We start from the raw sequence: 24,198 nt of genomic DNA, 5'->3' as shown, positions 1-24,198 counted from the left end.
AACATAGAGCAAGTATCGTTTTCGTTTTATTGGGAGTCACACAGGACTGGGAAGCCCTCACACTGGGGAATAGAGTTTGCACAGCAAGCAGAGACTGCTGGGAATTGGAGTCAGTCAAGCCCCTCCAAACATCACAGAAACTGTTTCTCCGTAAGGCCTCCCTTACTTAAGATCTTGATGAGGGCATTGGTAGAATTAATAGGGGTGGGGGAATGGAAATGAAAAGGAGAACAGATGATAAAACTGGTCTCAGTTGCAGGGCTGGATCTTTTTCTAAGGATCCAGAGCCAGAAAGGGCAGCTGTGTGTTCTACTTGGTGTTCCACAGGGCCATCTTTGCAAACAGAGGTCTAGGGAGAAAGTGGCTGGTCTTCATGTAGGTGGAGATCTTGCTCAAGCCCTGTGAGTAGGAAGGAGAAAGTAGATCAGAGTTTCTGCCTACCAGGCCAAGTAGCCCCCACTTGCTGCTCTCGAGCAACACGGATATGAGAGGGACATCCAGGGCCAGCCTAAAGTCCCCCGGAGCTGAGCGAGATGGCAAGTATCGATGACCCAGCCCTCCCCCAATTACTGGGGAGAAAACAACACTGAGCCAGGAGCTGTGCAAGCCATGAAAGCACATCAGATCTCAGGTGTATTGCGTCAGGCACAGTTATATACTGTTGGGGAAGAGGGGATGGGGAAAGGGAGAGTAGCCAATAGGAAAAGGCCAAGGTCTATCACTAAGGGTTAGGGGAAACTTTTAGGTACTGGGCAGGACCGGTGCAGGAAAGCACACGGGCAGAGGACCTGTCCTACGGGGGCTCAGTTGAGTCACATACACAGAAATACCTCAAGAGAGTATGCAAGGAATGCGAATACCTCAAGAGAGGTATGCGAGGAATGCCTGGCCAAAGCTCTTTAATAGCCACTGAGCCAGAATGATGAACAGGCCTCAGAGATGGAGACCAGGCCCCAACACCTACTCTGTGAACATCCTATTCATAGAGGCATCATCATAGTCTCTGTAATCCCCCAAGCCCTGGGAGGGGAGCTCTTCAGTTCCTTGTAACGAGGGAAAAGTCTGGTCTCTATGCAAGGTTCTTTATATAAAATAGACATTACAACGTAGGTATGCACGTGTGCACATTTGCCTTCGCGCCTGCCCCCCCCCCCACACACACCCTTACAGGACTGAAGTCAGCCTGTTACTCTATGCTAAATGTGAACTGGCCCCCAGACTCCTCCCTGCAGGAGGCCCTATCACTTGTTGTCTGTACAGATATGCTCTTCTTTCACAGGGAAGGCCCTCCCTATCTGAGCTAGCACAGAGAAAAGATCTAGCAGTACAGAGGGACTAAGACTTGCCAGTGTCTACAGAAAGACCAAGTCTTACTACGTGATACAACAAATCCTGACTGCAAGGGGACAACATGAAAAGGGAACAAGAAGCAAAGGACATAAACATGCTTAATATCATTCTTCTGTAGCAGAAAACCCTCACTTTGAAAATGAGTGCCCGAATCCATACTAGCTGTACCTCTGTAGTGGAAATGACCAAGCTAATACTGAAGTGCTCTATATTACCATCTTTTCAGGACTCAAAAGATCCAGAGTTAGCCAGTGCCAGTAGCTCATATCTGTGATCCTAGCTACTTTGACTTGAGTGGCTGAAACTGGGAGAATTCCAAGCTAACTCATGCCAAAAAGTCATCAGTGGGTGTTAGGCATAGTCACACACATCTGTCATCAAAGATACAGTGGAAAGTGAAAAATAAGATAATTGTGGTCCAGGAGCAAAAAAGTATGAAGACCCTTAGCTCAGAAATAACCAGCACAGACCAGGCACCAGTAGCTCATACTTGTAAGGCTAGCTACTCAGGAGACTAAGATCGGAGGATTCAAAGCCAGATAAGACAGAAAGTCCATGAGACTCTTATCTCCAATTAACTAGCAAAAAGCTGGAAGTGGAGATGAGTGCGGCTCAAGGGGAAAGTGCCAGCCTTGAGAAAAAAAAAAAATCAGGGGCAGCACCTTGGCTCCAAGTTCAAACCCTGTCAACAGAACAAAAGCAAACAAGCAAATAAATAAAATCTTGCACAAAACGGACTAGAGGTATCATTCAGTGAAAGCATCTGCCAAAACTCTGGCATTTCCAACAGGTAGACAAGATAAGAGAAAGAGAGGAAATGAAGGGAGGGAGTGCAGGAAAGGAGAGACAGACAGACAGACATCCAAGAAGGCCCATCTGAACAGACCTTGCTGGTATGTCTGAAGCTTTCTGGTGTCTTCCATCCCAACCCATGACAGGCCTACAGCTCCTGCCCAATCCCCAGGGGCACACCACTTGGACCAGAAGCAAACCTATAAAACTTGGCTAAGGAACACCTCCCTTCATGAGGAGAAGGACAGGAGAACAGATTCCAGCCGTTGCACTGAGGACTCCACCAATCAGATCCCTAATAATGTAGGTTTTATGGATGTCAAACAAGTGGATTCTGGGAGACTTGTGACTACTGTGAGGTGAGGTCCAGGCTAGGCTCCTCAACATCTAGGTGGCACCACCTATACCTCACAGTCTGGAATGCCCATCATCTTCTGCCATTTTAGCCCTAGATGAGAAGTCATCGCCAAGTCCCCTGGAGCCAAGCAATGTGCCTCATACAGAGAAGACAGCCAGAGACTATGAGGGACACTGAGAATGCAACCTATTTTACACTTGACATACTAAAGAGTACAAGGTGAAAGATGAGCAGAGAACAACTGGAAATCAAGTCCTCCAACAGAGGCTTCACATATGTACTCAGTCCAGCACCAGCTACAGTGCTGGAGTCTCAGATTTTCATTAACCAGGGATCAAAGTAAACATCCAGCAAAGCAAGTGTGAATACTGTCTGTGCCTTGATATTTCCTATCAATCCCACCTCATCTCAATTCTCCCAATGTCACCTGGTCACACTCTACTGACTCTTCCTCATTCTCCACAGGGTCCTAGGCAGGCTGCACAAGCTCTGGGGATTTTCCTTTCCGTATAAAGAAGACAGCCACCTATTGCCACCCTTAGACTAAGCCAGAGGCTCACAGGGAAACCCGCACAGCCTCTATTGACACTGGGACCTGGAACACTCTCAGGTTGCTAATCTAATGGGATAGATTGCTCTAACCACCCTGCAGGGATGCTGTAATAATAAACTTGCCAAGAGCAGGGGCTGCCAGAAAGCCTGTGCTCAATAAACCCTCGTTATTCTTCAGTCAGTTCCAGGACTAGGGAGGTTTCATGGAAAGAAGAGAGGGAAGAAGTTCATCCATGAGGGAAGAGGACTGGGGGTGTCACCTCAAAGCGGGAAATGAAGTCCTTCAGGTTGGGGAACTCATCCAGACACTTGGGTTCAAATGCTTGGTGCTGTTCAAGAATATCATAAGCCAGGAAATCCACAAAGGTGATCTGCAGAAACCTGAGAATTAATGGGCTGAAATTTCATAACCTAGAGGAAAAACAAGTTCTCTTCCCATGAATAGTCTCCCCTTTACCTTGTCCCCTGCAAACCATGGCCGCTTCCCCAGGAACTCTGAGAAGAGCTTCATCTTCTCAGGGAGGCCTTGCAAGTACTCTGGCTTCAGCTTTTCCTGAGGCAGAAAACAGCTGTCAGTGCCTTCAGATACAAGTTTCACTGTCCCCAGCAGAGAGTTCTTTCAGCTGGATTAGGAACAGAAAGTCAGAAGTGGGCATGTGGCTCAAATGATAGAATGTAAGCCTTGAGTGAAAAACAAAAAAAAAAAAAGTCAAGGCTCTGATTTTAAGCCCACGTACTGGCACAAAAGAAAAAAGTGGGGGAGGGAGGGGAAGGGAAAAAGAAGGGGTTAAGGGAGAGGAAGAGAAGAGGAGGGGAAGGCATGAGAAGGAAGGGAAGATCTATAGGAAACCAGCTAGGAAGAGTGCCCACCATGGGCTGGGAGGGTGGACTAGTGGTAGAGTGCTTGCCCAGAATGCACAAAGATCCAGGTTCGATTCCTTGGTACCACATACATAGAAAAAGCCAGAAGTGGTGTTGTGACTCAAGTGCTAGACCTCTAGCCTTGATCAAGCCCAAGGACAGTGCTCAGGCTCTGAGTTTTCATCACAGGACTGGAAGAAGAAGAAGAAAAAAAAGAGTGCCCATCATGTCCTCTTTTTCCTTCTAGTTTCAGTCTACTCCAGTAGCAGTGGTGTGTTCAGCCAGCTGGAGACATGGCTTAAAGGAAGCAATTGAGTCAGAACTGAGGACTCAGAACACAAACTTAACTACCCACGTACTGAATTTCTACCTAGGGGGTCTGGAATGGCTCCTAATATTTAGTGGCAGGTGATTTGCAGTTTCCATTAGAAAATACAACAGAGGTCCCTCTGTTGGTGGATTTTGTGAGGGTGTCTTTTTGTTTGGTTTTGGGACAGAATCTTAATATATAGCACAGGCTTTAGCCTAAACCTTCCATTCTCCTGTCTCAGCCTCCTGAGTGCTCCCATCATGCCCAGCTCTGTTGGTAATTGAAAACACCATTTGTGGGATGATAACACAAAGGTGTTCAGATAACTAAGTGGACAGAGGAGTTGGAAATACAAAGGAATGGTCCCTCTTCCTCTCTGTATCTCTTAGCCCAGCGGGGAACTCACAAAGTCAGGGCTGTAGCAAATTCTGGCCAGCTGCATGCGAATATCCATAACCTGGTTCTCCAACATGTCCACCCGGATCTTCTCCTCCTCTGTCTCCCCACCTGCAGCCACACAACACAGAGGCATCCTCACCATCCCCTCTAGCCAAGCTCAGGGAATGGCCACTACCTGCCCCCCACACACACCAGCAGCCAGCCCCACTCACACAGGTTGTGCTTGCGGGCAATGTAGCGCAGGATGGCGTTGCTCTGGGTGATCCTGTGAGCTCCATCAATCAAGTAGGGCAGCTGGATGACAAGCAGGGAAGGTCACTAGGGGGCCCCAGGACCCAGCAGCCCTTCCCTGGTTAGGACAGACATGGTGAGCCCACATAAACACACTGCAGAATGAATGCAAGAGCTGGAGCACAGAGCATCACAAAGACACAGCCCAGTCTGGAATAACTGACCCTAGAACCTACAATATAGAAAAAGGTCATGCAAAAGGGTCACCCTCATTTTCCCAGACCACCCCTTCCCCTACACCTACATTGGGGAAGTCCAGGCCCAGCTTGAATTTCTCACTCAGCCACTGGCTTCTGTCATAGTCAGGAGCTGTGGTGGACAAGATCAAGTGAAAACAAACCCCCCTCAGTCCAGCCCGCCTTCCCCGGAGCCCCCTGAGGCAATGGATCTGAATCTGACCAGCTCTGTCCCACCTTCCAAGACTACAGGGGTGAAGAGTGCTGTGAGAGATCACAAAAAGGTTAAGTCAGCCCTAAGGAAACCAAACAGAATTACAGACAGCCTTCTATTCCCAGGCTCCTAAAATGGAAAATTAAACTGCATCCTACAGGAGTTTTCTGAAGTAGCAGGAGCTGGATGCAGCTGGAGGAGGCCTACAGAGCTGAGCAACAAGTGGCCACAGTAGAAGTGGCTGGGCACCAATGGGCAAGAGTGGGTCAGATTATGCCTAGGGAGTGTCCTTACCATCCCCTATCAAGTATCTCTTCTCCTCATAGCTTGAGTCTGTGTATTCCAGGAGCAGGCGGATGGCGTGAACCAGCTGGGAGAGACGGCAGGTAACAGAAGTCAGACATTGTGGGGACAGGGGTGTGCTGAGGCTAAGATCCTATCCTCCAAGTGACATTGTTCATGCCTAGCATCAACTAACTCTGTCTCTCTCTGTCTCTCTCTGTCTCTGTCTCTGTCTCTCTCTCTCTCTCTCTCTGTCTCTCTCTGTCTCTCTCTCTCTGTGTCTCTGTCTCTGTCTCTGTCTCTGTCTCTCTCTCTCTCTCTCTCTCTCTCTCTCTCTCTCTCTCTCTCTCTCACACACACACACACACACACACACACACACACACACACATCTGAGAGAGAAAAGCAGATTCCATCCAGCTATTCCTGGGTGTTTTAGAAGCAGCCCCCATCTACGCAGCGTGTCCCCCCCCCCCAAGCCCCTATACCCTCCTCTATGGGGAACCCCTTGCTCACCCCGCGGATGTCCCAGTAACCCAGTATCATAGGCATGGTGCTGGTGCTGTGAACTCTAGCTGGCTTCCAAATCTGTCGAGGGCCAAATGATGAAGCAGGAACTGCTTTGATCAGGACTCTCCAGGCACCGCCCTGTCCACCATCTCTGCCAATCCGGGAAGCCCGGTTTACCGCTTGGGACCCCACCCACTAGGAGGAGTAACAAACACTGAAGAATGCCAGAAATCTCTGGGGACCCAAGACTTAGCCTCCAGAAGCCAGGTCCCGAGTTCAGCCAGTCTGCTTGCCAGCCCAGCCCAGGGTCATTGCCCAAACCCTGTTTTGCTGAATCCACGATGCTTTGGTAGTGTTCTTTAGTGACAGAGACTCTCCGGATACGAATAGCAACGCTATTCTCCCTCCTTTCTCCTAGTGACATAGTTCAGTCTCCATCCCTGTCAAGTTCCTACAGGCTCTGGGTGGCTCAGGCTGTGAGGAATACCTCACAGGTAATAACCTGAAAGACTAATACTCCACTTTGTCTAGGAGATTATATAAATTAGCCAATGGCAGAGTTCTGCTAAGGTGAGCAGCTCAGAGGCCTGCCACTGGGGCTGACAGGGTAGGCCCTGTGTCTAGTTATCCCCAATTGGGTCTAGTTCTGTGTCTAGGCTTAGCTTCAAGTGAGGCCCCTGTACTCACACAGGACTGGCCCTTCAAATTGTTTTAAGCCCTTACAAATTGCTTATCACGATGAGTTTTGTTTATCTTTGGAGGGGGGGGGGAAGCTCCAGGCTCAACTGAGAAAATAATTTTTTTTGATGGGTTGGGACTTGAACTCTGGGCCTGGGCATTGTCCCTGAGCTCTTCAGCTCAAGACTACTCCTTGAGTCACAGCACCACTCTGGTTTTCTGGTAGTTAACTGAAGATCAGAAACTCACAGACTTTCGTGCCGGGGCTGGCTTTGAACCAAGATCCTCAGATCTCAGTCTCCTAAGTAGCTAGGATTACAGGCGTGAACCACCAGTGTCCCATGAGAAAATTAGTTTTAAGCTAGAATCTCAGACTCATAATTGTCGAAGAACCAAAGTAATGCATGCACATTTATTTATGCAATGGCTGCTTTATTGAGGGAGGAGGACAATTATTGACCCCAGAAACTGAGCCCCAGGAACAACACAGCTGGTGACTAGACCAGCTAGTTTGGATGTCAATAAAGACAACTGAGGTAGAAAGTACTGGGAGAAACTTTGTAAAGATCGGACATGTCTTCATGTTTTTACACCCTGAGAGGAGTGGACAGGGAGGGAGGCCGGGTTAAGGAGAGGGAGGCCATGCTGGCCAGGACAAGGACTCTCAGGAGCTGGGAAGGTGGAACCCAGTCACAGAACCTTTCAGGAGAACAGCTCTGCAAAAGGAGAGGAAATAAGAGCCATCACGTTCTCAGAGACAGGGTCCCCACAGCCAGGAAGGACGTCCAGGGGTGGCATATGTCTCTGAAAGGCAATGGAAAACAATCAGGACTGAAGACTGGAAAGTATTCCTGAAGCAAGGGATTGCAGTCAATTAATGATTTCACAGAAACTTGCCCCAGTGTTGTTCAGTTCTCTGGATATCTGTTTGCAATATCCTGAGTGTTTGGTGGGAGCTATTTTCAACTCTTTAAAGAGACACTGTGCAGGTCATCAACATATATTGGTAGAACATGGATTAGGGCCTTTACAATAACCTCTAGGCTGCAATCTATAATTCCTTCCGGCTCTATGGTGATACCTTCAAAGCAATTCACAGGAATTCTACATATAATGACCTCAATTATTTTTTAAAAAATACAGCTTGCTAGAAATTAAATAAAATTAGACAAGTTGAAATGAAACTTTATGGAAAAAGTTTCTTAACTACTGTGTGTGTAAACTTAGGAAATCAAGAAATTTTCCTTAACCTGAAAAAAGAAAATGATTATGTTCACATTCAAGATTATGAAAAGAAACCTTTTTTATCTTTCCTTTTTTTTTAGTTATCTTCAAGTAGTTGTACAAAGGTGTACAAGGTACATAGGTGTTTCAATCCAACATGTAGTTTATGATATAGTATCTGGATAAAGTAGGTCCTTTTCTCTCATCATTTACAAAAATAATCATTTAATGAGTATGATGGAACATACTTGTAATGCCAGCACTCAGGTAGAAAGGCAATAGGTAACAAGTTGAAGGTCAGCCTAGACTACAGGATGACACTCAAGAGACTGAAAGCTGAAGAATTGCAGTTTGAGATGATTTGGGCAGAAAAGTTCTCCCAGACAAATACATAGGGTTCAAAGCCTCTAGGAGTGTTAATATACACATTTTTGGGCAATACCTCAAAAGCACAGGAGACCAAAGCAAAATCAGACAAATGGGGTTACACTAAACTAAAACGTCTCTAGTCTACAAAGTAAGGACAGAGTGTATAGAACAGGTAAAAACATGGGGCTGGGAGTATGGCCTAGTGGTAGAGTGCTTGCGTAGCCTGCATGAAGACCTAGGTTTGTTGCCTTGGTACCACATACATAGAAAAACAATGCTGGTGCTGTGGTGCAAGTGACAGAGCTCTAGCCTTGAGTGAAAGCTCTAGCTTTCTCAAGCTCAGTGCTCAGACCCTGATTTCATGCCCAAGACCAGCCAAAAAAAAAAAAGGGGGTAAAAACATTAGCAAACTATGTATCTGATAAGAAGTTAATATCTAGGATATGTAAGAAACTCTATAAAGCTCAATAGTAAAGAATAATAACTGGGTTAAAAACTTGGACAATACACCAAAATCAACATTTTTGAAATGGACAGCAGGTATGTGAAAAATGCTCAATATCACTAATCAGCAATAAAATGCAAACCAAAATCACAGTGAGGTACACCTCACTACAACAACAAAGGTTATTTTCAAAAAGAATAAAGAAAATAAATAGCCAGATGATGATGGCTCACACCCAGAACTTGAATTACTTAGAAGGCGGAGATTTGAGGGTCACAGTTCAAAGCCAGCCCAGGCAGGAAAGTCTGTGAGACTCTTAGCTCCAACAAACCATCAAAACGCCAGAAGTAAAGTGGTGGCTCAAGTGGTATAATGCTAGCTTTAAGCAAAAATGCCCAGGGACAATTCCCAGGCCCTGAATTCAAGCCCCAGAACTGGCACAAAAAGGAAAAAAGAAAAGAAGGAAGGAAGGGAGGGAGGGAGGGTTTGTAAGGACTTGGGGTGGGAGGAAGGAACACTTGTACACTGTGGTAGGAATGTAAATTAGTATACTCATCATGGAAAACAATGTAGTGATTCCTCTAAAAATTAAAAATAGGACTACAGGGCCGGGAGTTTGGCCTAGTGGTAGAGTGCTTGCCTAGCATGCATGAAGACCCGGGTTTGATTCCTTGGTACCACATACTTAGAAAAAGCCAGAAGTGGTGCGAAGGCTCAAGTGGTAGAGCTCTAGCTTTGAGAAAAATCCAAGGACAGTGCTCAGGCCCTGAGCTTAAGCCCAGGACTGGCAAAAAAGAAAAAAGAAAAAAGAAAAAAAGAAAAATAGGACTACAGATGATCCAGTAATCCCACTATGGCATGTTTATGCTAGAGAAATCAATATGTGAGACATCTGCACTTCTATGTTTATTTCAGTACTATCTACAATATAGCCAAGAAATAAAAACAACCTTTAAGTGTCCATCATTTGATAAACGGATAAAGAAAATATGGTGTGTGTGTGTGTGTGTGTGTGTGTGTGTGTGTGTGTGTGTGTGTGTGTACACATATATTAGAATACTATTCAGCTATAAAAGAATGGAATTGCCTCTCCAACCAATGATACTGGAGAACTGGATAGCCACAGGTGAATAGTTGAAACTAGAGCTCTGTTTTTCACCCTGTCCAGCAGTCAGCTGAAAAGAAATCAAACACAAGGAAGTATTGGGAAAAATAATGTAAAAATTCACACAGGCAAAGAGACCCAGGAATGGACTCAAATGACTCAGGAAATAAAGGCAAGAACTGACAAATAGTATTACATCAAATGATAAAGCTATACAACAAAGGAAGTAATTAACACAGGGAAGAAACAATGTACAGAATGGGAAAAATCTTTGCCAGCTATTCATCTGACAGAGGACCAATCTGTAGAACATATAAAAACTAAAACATTGCCAGGTGCTGGTGGCTCATGCCTATAAATCTAGCTTCTCAGGAGGTGGAGATCTGAGGATCACCGTTCAAAGCCAGCAGGAAAGTCCGTGAGACTATTATCTCCAATTAACTACCAGAAAGCTGGAAGTGTTACTGCGGCTTAAGGCGACAGAGCACTAACCTTGAGCTGAAGAGCTCAGGGACAGTGCCCAGGCCCAGAGTTCAAGCCCCATGACCAAAAAACCAACAACTCAAACACTTAGCCAGGTAGAGGGGTGAGAGCTTGTAATCTCAGCACTTAGACTGCTGAGGCAGTAGGCTTGAGTTCAAGGCCAGCTTGATCTATATAAGAAAAGCCTATTTTTAAAAAATTAATTTTATGGCGCCGGGAGTTTGGCCTAGTGGTAGAGTGCTTGCCTTGCATGCCCAAAGACCCGGGTTCAATTCCTCGGTACCACATACATAAAAAAAAAAAAAGCCGGAAGTGGTGCTGAGGCTCAAGTGATAGAGCTCCAGCCTTGAGAAAGTCCAAGGACAGTGCTCAGGCCCTGAGCTCAAGCCCCAGACTGGCAAAAAAAAAAAAATTAATTTTCTTATCAGGGTGATGTATAGAAGAGTTACAGTTACATTTGTAACATAATGAGGACAAGTACATTACTTCTTGAACATTGTTACCCCTTCACGTTTTTTCCCCCACTTTCCCTCCCCCAACCATCAAAAAAAAAGTTTTAAACTCCGAAAAATTAACAACAAAAAGTAATTCCATCAACAAACAGACAAACTAAATAGGCGCTTCTTAAAGACCAAATACAAATGGCTAATAAATATATGAAAAAATACTCAACATCTTTAGTCATTAAGGAAATGCAAATCAAAGCTTCATTGAGATTCCATCTCACTCCAGACAAAATGGCCATGTAAAAATAAAATGGCACTGGGTTCTACTCAGAGGCTGAGATCTGAGGATTGTAGTTTGAAGCCGCCGGGGCAGAAAAATCTGTGACTCTTGTCTCCAATTAAAAAGCTGAAAGTAAGGGCTGGGAGTGTAGCTTAGTGCTAGAGTGCTCGCCTAGCATGCACAAAGTCCTGGGTTTGATTCCTCAGTACCACATACTCAGAAAAAGCCAGAAGTGGTGTTGTGGCTCAAGTGACAGAGCTCTAGCATTGAGCAAAAATTGTCCAAGGACAGTGCTCAGGCCCTGAGTTCAAGCCCCAGGACTAGCAAAAAAAAAAAAAGCTGAATGTGAAAATCAAGTGAAAGAGTGCCAGCCTTGAGTGAGAAAGCCAAGTGAGAGTCCATGAGTTGAAGCCCAGTACAGCACAAGAAAATACTGAAATATATAATTAAATAAATAAGTAGTTAAATATATAATCAAATAAACTATTTATGAGTAACATAAATTTATTTCCACTTGTAATGATGCTTGTCTGTAGTATAAGGGCACAAAAAATAATTATTAAAAACAAACCTCAAAAGAATAAAATAGCAAATGTGTGGCAAGAAAGGAACACTCATACACTGCTTTTAGTACAGCTACTATGGAAATCAGTATGAAAGTTCCTCCAAAAAACTAAAACTAGAACCAATACATGATCCAGATTTGTCACCCTTAGATATATACTCGAAAGAAATTAAATCATGAGGGAGCGAGCCTGACCGGAGTGAGCGGGGCCGGAGCGAGCAGGGCCAGAAAGAAAAGAGAAGGGGGCCAAAAAAAAAAAAAAAAAAAAAAGAATCTACTAAAAAAAAAAAAAAAAGAAATTAAATCAGCATACAATAGAAACACATGCATACCCATGTTTACTATAGATTGTCTGTAATAGCCAAGTCATGGAATCAGCCTAGATGCCTTTCCACAAATAAATATGTATAGAAAATATGGTATGCATTTATAATTGAGTATTGTTCAGTCATTAAAAAAGAAAGAAATGAGATCATTTTCAAGAAAGTAGATGAAAGTAGCTAGATACTGAAAGACAAATATCACATGTGTTCTCTCATATTTGTGGAAACAAAAGAAAGAACAAGGAAGGGAGATAGAGGGGGAGAGGGATGGGGAGGAAAGGAAGAAGGAAGAGGAAGGAAAGACAAGAAAGAGAGAAAAAGAGAGAGAGAGACAGAAGGGAGGGAGGGAGGAAAGGAGGGGGAAGGAAAGAAAGAAAGAAGAGAGGAAAGGAGAGAAGAAGAGGAGAGAGAGGGAAGGAAAGAGGAGAGGAGGGGAGGAGAGGAGAGGGAAGGAGAGGAGAAACAGACTATTAGGGTATGGGAAGAGGAACTGAAAGGAGAAGGCAGAGTGGAGACAGGGAAGAGAATGCAGTAAATAGGGATGAGAAGATTAGCATGATCCATGGGAAAGGATGACATGCAAATTCCTGAAACATCCCATAGGAGGCAAAAGAAGCTAATACCATGAAAGTTGACCCTTGCGCATAGTGGCCAGAAGTAGAGAAATTAGGCTGGAGGGAAGGATGGGAAGATAATGATCAAGGAGAAGAGGTAGCTAGGTGCAAGGAGTTCTAGTACGCTGCTATTGCACAGTAAGGGACTAATAACAATGAGAATGTACAGAAACCAGCCTCTTCTCCTCAATTAATAAGCAAAAAGCCAGAAGTGGAGACATGGCTCAAGTGGTAGAGCACTGGCCTTGAGGGAAAAAGCTTAGAGAGAGAAAGAGGTTCTGAGTTTAAGCCCCAGTACTGGTGCATGTGCATACGCACGCGCACACACACACACACACACACACACACACACACACACACACATGCACACACACACACCCCAAGAAAACAAAAAGAAATAAAAAAAAAAAAGAAGGATTTTGAATGTTTCCACCATAAGAATTTGTTGTAGTGCTGGGGTCTGATTTCAGGGTCTCCTGCTTGAGCCATGCCTTAGCCCAAGCTTCTATTTTATATAGCTGTCTGCTACAAAATAGTTGTAAATCTGGACTTAGAGTGCCACCTAGTACAAAAATGACTGCATTTCCAAACAAAATAAGGCACAGATTGAACTATCAGCTTGTTCTTATCAGGGAAGTACTCGGCTTTGCTGTAATCTGGAGAGTAGAAGGAACCGCTGAGCACAGCTCATCTGGGAGGATTAGGCAGACTCATCTTACTACAAAAACCTACCTGAGAGGATAGCACCGTGAGGATAACTATTAACCACCTTTCTATCCCAGCCCGAATCCTCACCCAGACCCTAGCAACAAGAGAAAAGAAATAGAATGTCCTCCCAAGAGCCAATGGCTCATGCTTGTAATCCTAACTATTCAAAAGGCCGAGGTATGAGGACTGCTGCTTGAAGCAGGCCCTGGCAAACAAATTCTGAGATTTTTTTTTTTGCCAGTCCTGGGGTTTGAACTAAGGGCCTGGGCTCTGTCCTTGAGCATTCTCAAGATCTAGCAATACCACGTAAGCCATAGTACCATTTTCAGCTTTTTCTGTGTATGTGATACCAAGGCATCAAACCCAGGGCTTCTTGCATGCTAGGTAAGCACTCTATCACTAGGCCATGCTCCTGGCACAAAATCCCAAAAATCTTATCTCCAAATTAACTACTGAAAAGCTGAAAGTGGAGGTGTGGTTCAAGTGATAGAGCACCAGATTTGAGTGAAAAGGCTAAGTGGTAGACACTAGCCTTGAACAAAATTGCTCAGGAACAGTGTCCTGGATGTGAGTTCAAGCCCCACAACCAACAACAACAACAAAAGAAATAAAGCTCCATCAGAAAAGACCCATCTTGTTTTCTTTTTTTTTTTTTTTTTTTTTTTTTTGAGCTCAGGGCCTGAGCCCTGTCCTTGGACTTTCTCAAGGCCAGAGCTCTACCACTTGAGCCTCAGCACCACTTCCGGCTTTTTTCTATGTATGTGATGCCGAGGAATTGAACCCGGGTCTTCCTGCATGCTAGACAATCACTGTACCACTAGGCCAAACTCCCGGCCCGAAAAGACCCATCTTATCTGTCTGAGTTTCACTATAAAGTTTTTTTTTTAATTCTGATTTTACTTTTGTAAAAGAAAAAAAAAGAGACTCAACTCACTATACCACTAATCTAAAACAGGAGGCAATTTGCCTCTTCAGGTATGTTTGGCAATTGTCAAGAGACTTTTTGAATGATTAAACTGGAAAGTGCTGGTGGCATCTAATGGGGACAGCACAGGCACTCTTCTAAACACCCTGCAATGCACAACACAGCCCTCTTCACAGCAAAGAATTATATGGTTCAATCATTAGCAATCATTCCCAAGTTAACAAACCCTACTCTATGAACTATGAATGGATCAAAATCTACATTAGAAAACCATGGCCTTCCAATTGCTGTTTTAGCAGGAAGAAGGCATAATAAGCAGCCATTACCCTGGTAGCCAGCTGGCATGGGGGTTGCCCTTGTAGCATCAGGCTGCAGACCAGGAATCACACAAGGGTCTACCAAGTGGAAAGCCTAGGCAGCCTGGTCTACTGGTACACAGGGGAGGAAGACATATGATTCTCTTCTGATCATACAGCCAACCTCCATGCAGTCCTTAGCACACTGTTCAAGGTCCAGACAGTCTGCATTGAGCTTCAAGGGTACTGAAAATGTCACCATGAACTTACAGTGACTTTATTGAGACATATCCTACATCTAACCCTTTCACAAAGGAAGCCAAAAATTGAGTAAATAAGCACCTAGTGACTACCATGGGCCACAGACACTATTAATGGAGGTCACCACAGCAGACACTTCCCACTGTCCACCCATGCTTGCAGGCCTCCCAGGTATGCCCAAGCACACAGACTGGGCAAGCAGCAGATGAAGTTCCCCTTTGGAATACTGAAATATTTCCCCATGAAATACTGAGGATGAACTGGGAGATTTTTCCCCCTTTTTTGTTGGTCCTGAGGCTCGAATTCAGGGGGGTGAGCTTGTGTGATTAAAGCTAATACTCTACCACTTTGAGCCACAGCTCCATTTCTGGTTATTTGGTAGTTAATTGGAGATAAGAGTCTCAAGGATTTTCCTGCCTGGGCTGGCTTTGAACCATGATTCTCAGATCTCAGCCTCCTGAGTAGCTAGGATTAAGGCGTGAGCAACCAGCACGTGGCTAAACCAGGCTATTTTTAAGGGAAAACAAAGATACAATACCTCCAAATCTCCATCCAGTCCATTCCAAATAGAAATAAAAGATAATGGTTCATTATATGAATGTATTCATTCATTTTTGCAACTTATTTGCAGATTTGTTTGCGATATAGTCAAGAGTGTTCCACAGAAGGATACAAATAAATGAATTTATACATTAGTATATTTATATATACATATGCATGTGTATGCATGTACATATATCCATGTATGTGTATATATATTATCTATATGAATTGATTCAACAGATTATGGAGTAGATCCTATGATTACTCTGCAATTCAAGAAGTCAGTGATGTTAACCAGTCAACTCTGAAGATCTGGGTAAGTGGGAGATGATAAGTCCTGTGTATGTTGTAGGGTAGAGAACCAGTTGCCTAGATACTCCAAGGCAAGGTAGATGTTAGTGTCTCATGCCTGTAATCCAAGCTACCTAGGAGATCTGAGGATGGGAGTTTCAAGCCAGTTGAGGAAGAAAAGTCTAAGAAACACATATCTCCAATCAACCTGCAGAAAGATCTTTTTTCCAATAAAATAAAATACTCCCTGTGTATGGGACCAAAAGCCACCATGATCAGTTTTTCCTTGTAATACCAATTTATAAAAACCACATTTGTTAATAGGACTACATACTATTAGTTAAATCCAAATTCTATTGTATTTCACAGATTATAGAATGAAATAGACTAAGATCTTTTGCTTAAATAGTGATGGGGTCCTTCCTAATCTACTTGGAGAAAAATCACAGAATTGTAGTTAACAAGTATCCCACTAAGGTCATTCTTGTTCCCAGAGTACCTCAGGTTCCTACTCACATGATTCTACCCATAATGCTGAGTTCTCACTCAAACACTTTTTCTTCCCATAATGACATTTACCCACTCGACCAATGGAAGAATGGCACATGGGCAAGTCATGAAGCAATCAGTACAAAACCCAGAGGAAGAGATATAAGAGGAGCCCCACTCTATAATAACCCTCATGGGGGGGGGGAGGGTCCAGCTGACGGCTGGAGCAGTGACACAGGTTTCTGCACCATAGGAGACACAGTCCAGGAAGACTTGACAGCTCATACCTGGGGTCCATGTTACAAGTCTTCTGATTGTAGAATATTTGGCAGTCATGGTTGGGAGGGGCAAGTGCTATGGCTCTCATGCTTCACTGATGCCAGGTGTACTGCAGAACAGTTCTGACCACCCACTGCTGCTGCCAGGGAGCCCATTGCAATAGGTCTGATCAGCTGCCATGTCCCCACAGCCACTCACTGTCGTACAACTTCTTAGTTCTGCCACCACCTTTGCCTTGATGGTTTGGCTACTCTACCTTCATCACCAAATTTTTTTCATGTTACCAGCTCATTCACTGTATTAACAAATGAAAATCAAAAGTAGGCAAAAAAAAATCACTCTTTATTGTAATAACAAGGGAAAGCAAAGAGGGAAAGCCTTGTGCTGGGTCAATAGGGGAATGAGATGTTCCCTGCTAGCTTGGGTGAGAGTGGCCAGAGGTTCTTCTAGAGTTCACAAATTTTTATGGTGGCAAAAGTCTAATGCAAACTGCTTGATGGTCAATGCATTCGGTCACCAGAGTCATGTTTTAGGTTCAAATTAAACCATGTGGCATGAGTGCAGCCCAATTTTGTGACTACTGGTCCTTCACTGGAGGCAGCCAAGCTCCAGCTGCCTTTAGCAGCTATTAAAATGTTCGTCAGGAGGGCCAGGAGTTTGGCCTAGTGGTAGAGTGCTTGCCTAGCATTCACGAAGACCTGTGTTCGATTCCTCGGTACCACATACATAGAAAAAAAGCCGGAAATGGTGCTGAGGCTCAAGTGGTAGAGCTCTAGCCTTGAGAAAGTCCAAGGATAGGGCTCAGGCCCTGAACTCAAGCCCAGGACTGGCAAAAAAAAAAAAAAATGTTCATCAGGAGCCAAGTCTATTTCTCAATATTATCAATCCATTTAAAGGAAGAAAATGAACAATGTAAAAAGTGTTACAACCAAGACTTACTGGTACCAACAATAAGTGCTTTGTGTATGACTGTGATCTAGCAATGTTGAACTCCTGCCCCCTGCCTCTGTGAATGGCTACCATCTGTTTCACACTAGCTGCTTCCCAGAGTCCCAGGCAGTAGCAAAATGGGCTCCTCACTCCATTTTTTTCAAAGCTCTACTTATTGCCCCATGTGGCCACTTTTGTATACAAAGGTGTTGGGAGAAAGCGGTTAGTCTTCAGGTAGGCAGAGATCTTCTTCAAGCCCTGAGGAATGAAAAAGAGAAAGCAGGGGCTCAAGATATGCTGAGGTTCATAAAGGGAAAGCAACTTCTTATTATTCATGCAGACAGTGAGGGGGACAGGGCTGTCTGTCCTGTCTGGACATGCCCTTTCTGCCCCCTCACAGGAGGTCCTGTCAATACTTGTCTCCACAGACATGCTCCTTTTTCCCAGGGAAGCTCCTGCTTGCCTGGGTTTGCACACAAGGGAGCAGGCAGAACTTGCTAGTTTGGCAGAGTCCAGCAACTCAGTAAATCTTGGGTGAGAGTGTGTAACATGGTGGGATGTGGAAGTGGCTCATGTCTTATAATCTTAGTTAGTTTGGAGGCTAAGATCTAAGGATCATGGTTTAAAGTCAGCCCAGGCAGAAATCCCTGAGATTCTTATCTCCAAATAATCAGAAAAAAAAAAAAAAGCTCTAAAATTGAAGATGTGGCTCAAGTCGTAGAATGCCAGTCTTGAGCTGAGAGAGAGAGAGAACACCAAGCAACAGCATGAGACCCTGGTTTGCCTCAGGAGCAGTGTGCTCATGTGCACATACATGTGCGTGGGTATGAGTACACACACACACCACACACACACACACACGTAGAGGAGGACCCATAAGGAAAGGCAGACAGTCCTAATCAATCCTCTAAGAGCAGAAAGTCCAATCTTCTCCATGTGTACCCACCCAACCCAGCCCTGACTCAGAGACCAAGCTAAATGATATCTAATTGTATTATGGGCCTTACTACCAAGGTTCAGTTCCTGGATAACTTCTAAACAGTTTGGAGTAATCTAGGATTGCCTGTATCAGTGGATCAAGTTTACACTAACCTCAAGCTGCAGCCTCAGCTCTTTCAGCCTCTCCCCATCATCCCTCCTACTCCTGAGTTAAGTCAACTCTTGCACAATCCCCAAGGCCACACAGTCTGGACTAGAACCAGAACTGATGAGAAAGCACACTGCTTCATGAGGAATGAGGAAGAATAGATTCTAGTCTGAAATAATTTGCACTGATGCCTCCAACTTCCAAATCTCTAATAAAGTGGGTTTTGTGGGTTTCAAACATAAGGACTCTAGGTGCCCCCGTGACCTGCTGTGAGGTGAGAACAAGGCTGGGCTCCCCAGAACCCAGATGGGGTACCTCAGAGTCTGGAATTCCAACTACTCCATACTTTGCTTAGTGCCAAGATGGGGAAAGGGGTGTCTCTTTGTATTATCCCCCTGACATGGAGCCTCATAGAGAAAAGGTCAGAAAACATGAGTAAAACTAAGTAGACCACTTCACAGATGGAACAGCTGGCAAGGAAGGAAGGAAGGAAGGGAGGGAGGGAGGGAGGGAGGGAGGAAAGGAGGGAGGGAGGGAGGGAGAAAGGGGAAACAGGTAGAAGGAAAGGCACACACCATAGAGTACTTCTATGCTTAGTCTCTCCAAATCCAGCACCAATCACTGATCTGGCTGGACTAGGCAAAGCCTCCTGCAGATCAAGTGTGAATAATGTCTAAATCTTGGGGATTCACATTAATCCCAACTTTTCTCACCCGCCCCTCTCCCAAATGCCAGCTATATACACTCTGATGACTCTGCCCAGAGTCCTGGGCAAGAAACAAGACTATGTAAGGCCTGAAGACTTTTCCTTTAGCATAAAACATGGAAAGCTACTGACTGCTGCCTTAAAACTCAGGAACACAAAAAGCTTAGCACAGCCTCCCCTGCACTAGGACCTTGAACAAGTGACTCCCCTCTACAATCTCAGGTTCCTAATCTATCCAATGGACAGAATTCTCTTATCTGTAAGAATGTTGTCCTAATAGATGTAAGTTGCTGGAGCTGGCAGAAAGCCAATACTTAATTAAACCCTAGTTATTCTTCATTTAGCTCTAAGCCTAGGAAAACATCATGATAAAAAGAAAGTGGTGATATCCCAGAAAAGGAGAATGAGAGATATCACCTCAAAGCGGGAAATAAAATCCTTCAGGTTTGGGAATGTGTCCAAACATTTGGGGTCAAATATGCGGTGCAAGTCAAGGACATCATAAGCCAGGAAATCCACAAAGGTGATCTGCAAAACAGCCAAGGATAAGTGAGCATGAAATTCTGTACTCTTGAAAGAAGTTCTCATTCCTTTCCTTTTTAGTGTGTGTGTGTACTAGTTCTGGGTCTTGAACTAAGGGCCTGGGCATTGTTTCTGAGTTTCTTTTTGCTCAAGACAAATACATTTTTGTTTGGTTTGGTTTGGGTTTTGGGTTGTTGTTTTCTTTATTATTTTTTGCCAGTTCTGGGGCTTGAACTTGGGGTCTGGCCACTGCCATTGATCTTTCTCAAGGCTACCACTCTACTGTTTGAGCCACAGTACCACTTCTGGCCTTTTCTGTGTCTGCAGTACCAAGGAATGGACCCCAGGGCTCTACATGTATGCTAGGCAAGTACTCTACCAGTAGGCCACAGGCCTGACCCTTGCTCTGTTTAGTTTTAGCAGTTTATTGAAGATAAGAGTCTTAGGTACATTCCTGCCCAGGCTGGCTTCAAACTGTGATCCTCAGATCTCAGATTCCTGAGTATCTAGGATTACAGATGTGAACGACTGGTGCCTAGCTTGATTCCCTCCCTTTTACCTTTTCACCAACAAACCATGGCTGCTTCCCCAGGAACTCTGAGAAGAGCTTCATCATTCCAGGGAGTTGCTCCAAATACTCTAGCTTCAGTTTCTCCTGAGACAGAAAACAGCTGTCACCACCTTCACACACAAATTCCCTAATGGAGTGACTAGTCTCATTGTGCACAGTCCCTATCCCAGCCATCTTCCCTAAGATGGAAACTAGGTCAGTTTTCAGTCTTTAATAGACTCCTTCCAGATACTCCACCCAGTCATTGAGAGGCAATAGAAAGTCAGAAAAGAATGGGCCACTTCTCTTAAGGAAGCCCCTGATAGTCAAAAGACCTCCTGTGTACTCTGACCACCTGGCAGGTCTAGGCTATGATGCCCAGCAGAATCAATCAAAGAAGCAAGAACTAAAGGTGCCAGTAGAGAAGATGGCAATTTAACTAGTAAGTTTCAGAAACATGAAATAAACATCTGAGTCTTTCTCATAAAGCAAGGAATGAAGCTGAAAAGAGGAAGAGAGAAGAGCAGAGGTCTTCTGGTTGGCCCTATTAGCTGATTCGTGCTGGTGTAAAGGGGACAGTACTAGGAAACACTTGGGCAGAGGCCTAAACTCAAGACTTCCATGATAGTCCTGAATTGTGGACTTCTTTTTTCCCATCAGTGAGCATGTTTTTTTTGTAAGCAAGTAGATGGAATGAACCTGCTGGGAGAAGAGCCATGGCAGAGAGCAGAAGTAAGGACAATTCTGAAAACCTGACACTGTCTAGCACTGAATATCCATCTTGGAGAATCTAGACTGCACCCTAAGGTTAGTAGGGACCAAATAAGAATGTTCAGCTAATACAGTTCAGTGAGGCACACAGATGGCAACACAGAAAATATCCTGGAGGATAAGCAGTTCCAATGAGTTCAAAAGTGAAATAGGGCCAGCAGAGATGGAAATTTAAAAGACTTAACTCTTGATCCAAATTCTACATGACACAGCCCACAGCAGAGGAGGAAAGGGGCAAGGAGTGGGTAGAAATACATGACTCACAAAGTCTGGGCTGTAGCAGACTCTAGCTAGTTGATTAGAGACATCCATAGCCTGGTTCTCCAAAATGTCCACCCGGATCTTCTCCTCCTCTGTCTCCCCACCTGCAGCCACACAACACAAAAGCATCCTCACCAACCCACCCTAGCCAAACATAGGGAATGGCCACTGCATGCCCCCACATACAGACCAGCAGCCAGCCCCACTCACACAGGTTGTGCTTGCGGGCAATGTAGCGCAGGATGGCGTTGCTCTGGGTGATCCTGTGAGCTCCATCAATCAAGTAGGGCAGCTGGATGACAAGCAGGGAAAGTCACAAGGGGCCCAGGACCCAGCAGCCCTTCCTGGGTTAGGACAGACATGGTGAGCCCACATAAACACACTGCAGAATGAATCAAGAGCATTCTGTGAGCATAGAGCATCACAGAAGACCACAGAGAGCCAGGAAAGAGAGGAGGGGAGCAGAAACACTGATCCTGGGCTGGGCAAGCAGAGGAGGGAAGGAGGGAGGGGGGAGGCCACACTTCCCTAGACCACCCCTTCCCCTGCACCTACATTGGGGAAGTCCAGGCCCAGCTTGAATTTCTCACTCAGCCACTGGCTTCTGTCATAGTCAGGAGCTGTGGTGACAAGATCAAGTGAAAACAAACCCCCCTCAGTCCAGCCTTCCTTCCCCAGGACCCCATGAGGCAGTGGATCTGCAATATGATCAGTTCTGTCCCACATTCCAAGGCTACCAGAGTGAAGAATGTTGTGAGAATTGAGGGATCCTAGGACCAGGTTCACAAATGCTTTAGTCCATTACACCCTTCTAGGTTTTGGAAAGGGGCAGGCACTGGGTGCAGGTGGAGGAGGCCTCCAGACCTGAACAAGTGGCCACAGAATGGGTGGCTGGGCATCCCAATAGACTCGAATTGGCCAGGAGACTGAGCAGAAGGTGTCATTACCATCCCCCATCGAGTATCTCTTCTCCTCATAGCTTGAGTCTGTGTATTCCAGGAGCAGGCGGATGGCATGGGCCAGCTGGGAAGAGATGGCAGGTGACAGAGGTCAGAAATGGGGGACTCCCTGACTGTGTGACTTCACCTCCTCCAGGCGAGCCCACTCAATACCTAACAACTCCTTCCACACACGTGAGCGCGCATACACACACACACACACACACACACACACACACACCGGGAACAGAAACAGGTTGCACGTGTGGTGCTCTGGCAAGGCTTAGGCAGAAAACTCCAGCAAGTGCTGAGGAGGGTCCCCACTCCAGAACCGCCCTCAGCTGCTCTCCGTTCCCCCCTCCCACGCGTCAGGCTGTCGCTCACCCCACGGATGTCCCAGTAACCAAGTGTCATGGGCATGGTGCTGGTATTCTGAGCAGATGGGCCTCGGCGAACCTTGACTGGAACTGTACCCGGTGTCCACGGGGGAGGGGGAAATGGGCGGGGCTTCTACGTCACCCGGCTCCGCCCCCACATCGCCCCGCCCCTTAGCCCGTCTGAGACCGGATTTACTCAATTTCGCCGCTCCGGAAGGAAGTAGGAACAGACCGAATCTGCTTAAGACCCGCCCTTCCCGGCGGGCCTCTATCACCGGAAGTGGGCGGTGTGCAGGATGTGCGCCGGGTGGGGAAGGCGCCGGTCGTCTCCCGCTCGGCTCGCCGCGCTCAGCCCTGGCGTCGGCCTCCGTTGTGAGAAGCGCAGGCCTTCTTGGAGGTCCCTAAATCGAGAGTTTTCGTCCCGTGCGGTGACACGGTGGGCAGAGGCTCCACTTATTCGGGTGGTTCCGCAGGGGTTTCTGGGCCTAGCGGAGGGCAGGCCCTGGTGTCAGTGTTCCTCAGCCTGGGTCCTGCGGCCGGCCGGGCCCTCGGTTAGGAAACAGCCTCTGGCCTGACAGTGAATTCTTGTTTACGAGTATTTCCAAAGTGCGTGTCATCCAAGGGAGTGAGCCACTCTCCTCATTGTGGGAACATGCCGTACTGTGTGCACACACATCTGGATGGTACACATAAGCCGCCCTGCCTCTTGAAGCAATCACAAGAGCCGTAAGGGTGACGTTTACGGGGCTGTCGCCGGTGTATCAGGGCATACTGTTCTAGAGTAAACTTTCTTATATAAGTAGAAAGTATAAATTAGCAATAAACGGCACAGCAAACTTAAGTAACAGTTGCTTAATGTCACTATTGACATACATAATTGTATGTGCTATGAGTTTTTGTTGTCCGTTTTGTTGAGATGGGAGTCTAGCCATGTTTGTTGCCTAGGCTGATCTTGAACTTCAGGGCTCAAGGAATCCTGCCTTAGTTCTGGAGTATCTGGGGCTACAGAGCACCACCACATGGGTTTGTATATGTGTTAGTACAGCAGGTTTGTTGACATGTACATCACTACCATCATGTGAGTCACACATTTCACTATAACAAGGAAGCTACAATGTTGGCCTGGTGCAGTGGCTCGTGCGTGTAACTTGCTACTGTAATCTCAGTTACTAGAGGCTGAGATCTGAGGATGGAGGTTCAGGGCCATCCAGGGCACTAAAGTCTGTGGGACTCTTATCTCCAGTTAACCACCAGAAAACCAGTGTGGTGCTGTGGCTCAAGGGGTGGTAACCTTGAGCTGAAGAGCTCAGGGACAGTGCCCAGTCCCAGAGTTCAAGCCCCACAACCAAGAAAGAAAAAGAAAGCTACAGTGTCACTAAGCCATAAGAATTTTTCAACTCCATTATAATTTTTGGAAACCTTTATATATGGGTTCCTTAACCAAAACATGGTGAGCCAGCACAACTGTACTTATCATATATCAAAAGTTTGTGATTCTTAATTTTATATATTGATCTTACAAAGATAAACTTTCTAGATCCAACTAAGAAAGTTGTTTTATTTTTCTCTAGTTATGTGACTCAGACTGGCCTTAAACTCACAATATTTATACCTAAGCCATTCATTACCCTATGTCA

The 24,198-nt window shown here is 45.5% G+C and overlaps 2 protein-coding genes across 3 annotated transcripts; both read right to left on the bottom strand.

Annotated features, from left to right (window-relative positions):
* Positions 1–276: 276 nt before the first annotated feature.
* On the bottom strand, positions 277–6,208 carry LOC150061461 (glutathione S-transferase Mu 2). Its single transcript, XM_090334367.1, has 8 exons — positions 6,102–6,208; positions 5,598–5,673; positions 5,158–5,222; positions 4,835–4,916; positions 4,630–4,730; positions 3,510–3,605; positions 3,313–3,423; positions 277–399 (listed from the first exon to the last, which is right to left on the bottom strand). Exons 1-8 carry the CDS (start codon positions 6,135–6,137, stop codon positions 310–312), a joined length of 657 nt encoding a protein of 218 aa, XP_090190493.1. The 5' UTR covers positions 6,138–6,208; the 3' UTR covers positions 277–309.
* An 11,261-nt stretch (positions 6,209–17,469) lies between these two features.
* On the bottom strand, positions 17,470–22,738 carry LOC150061460 (glutathione S-transferase Mu 4). Of its 2 annotated transcripts, XM_090334365.1 has the most exons (8): positions 22,569–22,735; positions 22,194–22,269; positions 21,802–21,866; positions 21,457–21,538; positions 21,250–21,350; positions 20,224–20,319; positions 19,560–19,670; positions 17,470–17,607 (listed from the first exon to the last, which is right to left on the bottom strand). In XM_090334365.1, the coding sequence occupies exons 1-8, from the start codon at positions 22,602–22,604 to the stop codon at positions 17,518–17,520; spliced, it is 657 nt and encodes a 218-aa protein (XP_090190491.1). In that variant the 5' UTR covers positions 22,605–22,735; the 3' UTR covers positions 17,470–17,517. The 2 variants fall into 2 exon arrangements, with proteins under 2 accessions (XP_090190491.1, XP_090190492.1); XM_090334366.1 differs by lacking the exon at positions 19,560–19,670 and having other exon boundaries at positions 22,569–22,738.
* Between the last annotated feature and the right edge of the window lie 1,460 nt (positions 22,739–24,198).

This window comes from Megascapheus bottae, chromosome 6, assembly GCF_031878675.1.
Source record: "Megascapheus bottae isolate mThoBot1 chromosome 6, mThoBot2.hap1, whole genome shotgun sequence".
Lineage (NCBI taxonomy): Eukaryota > Metazoa > Chordata > Mammalia > Rodentia > Geomyidae > Megascapheus > Megascapheus bottae.
This window is presented reverse-complemented; position numbering and strand designations above follow the sequence as displayed.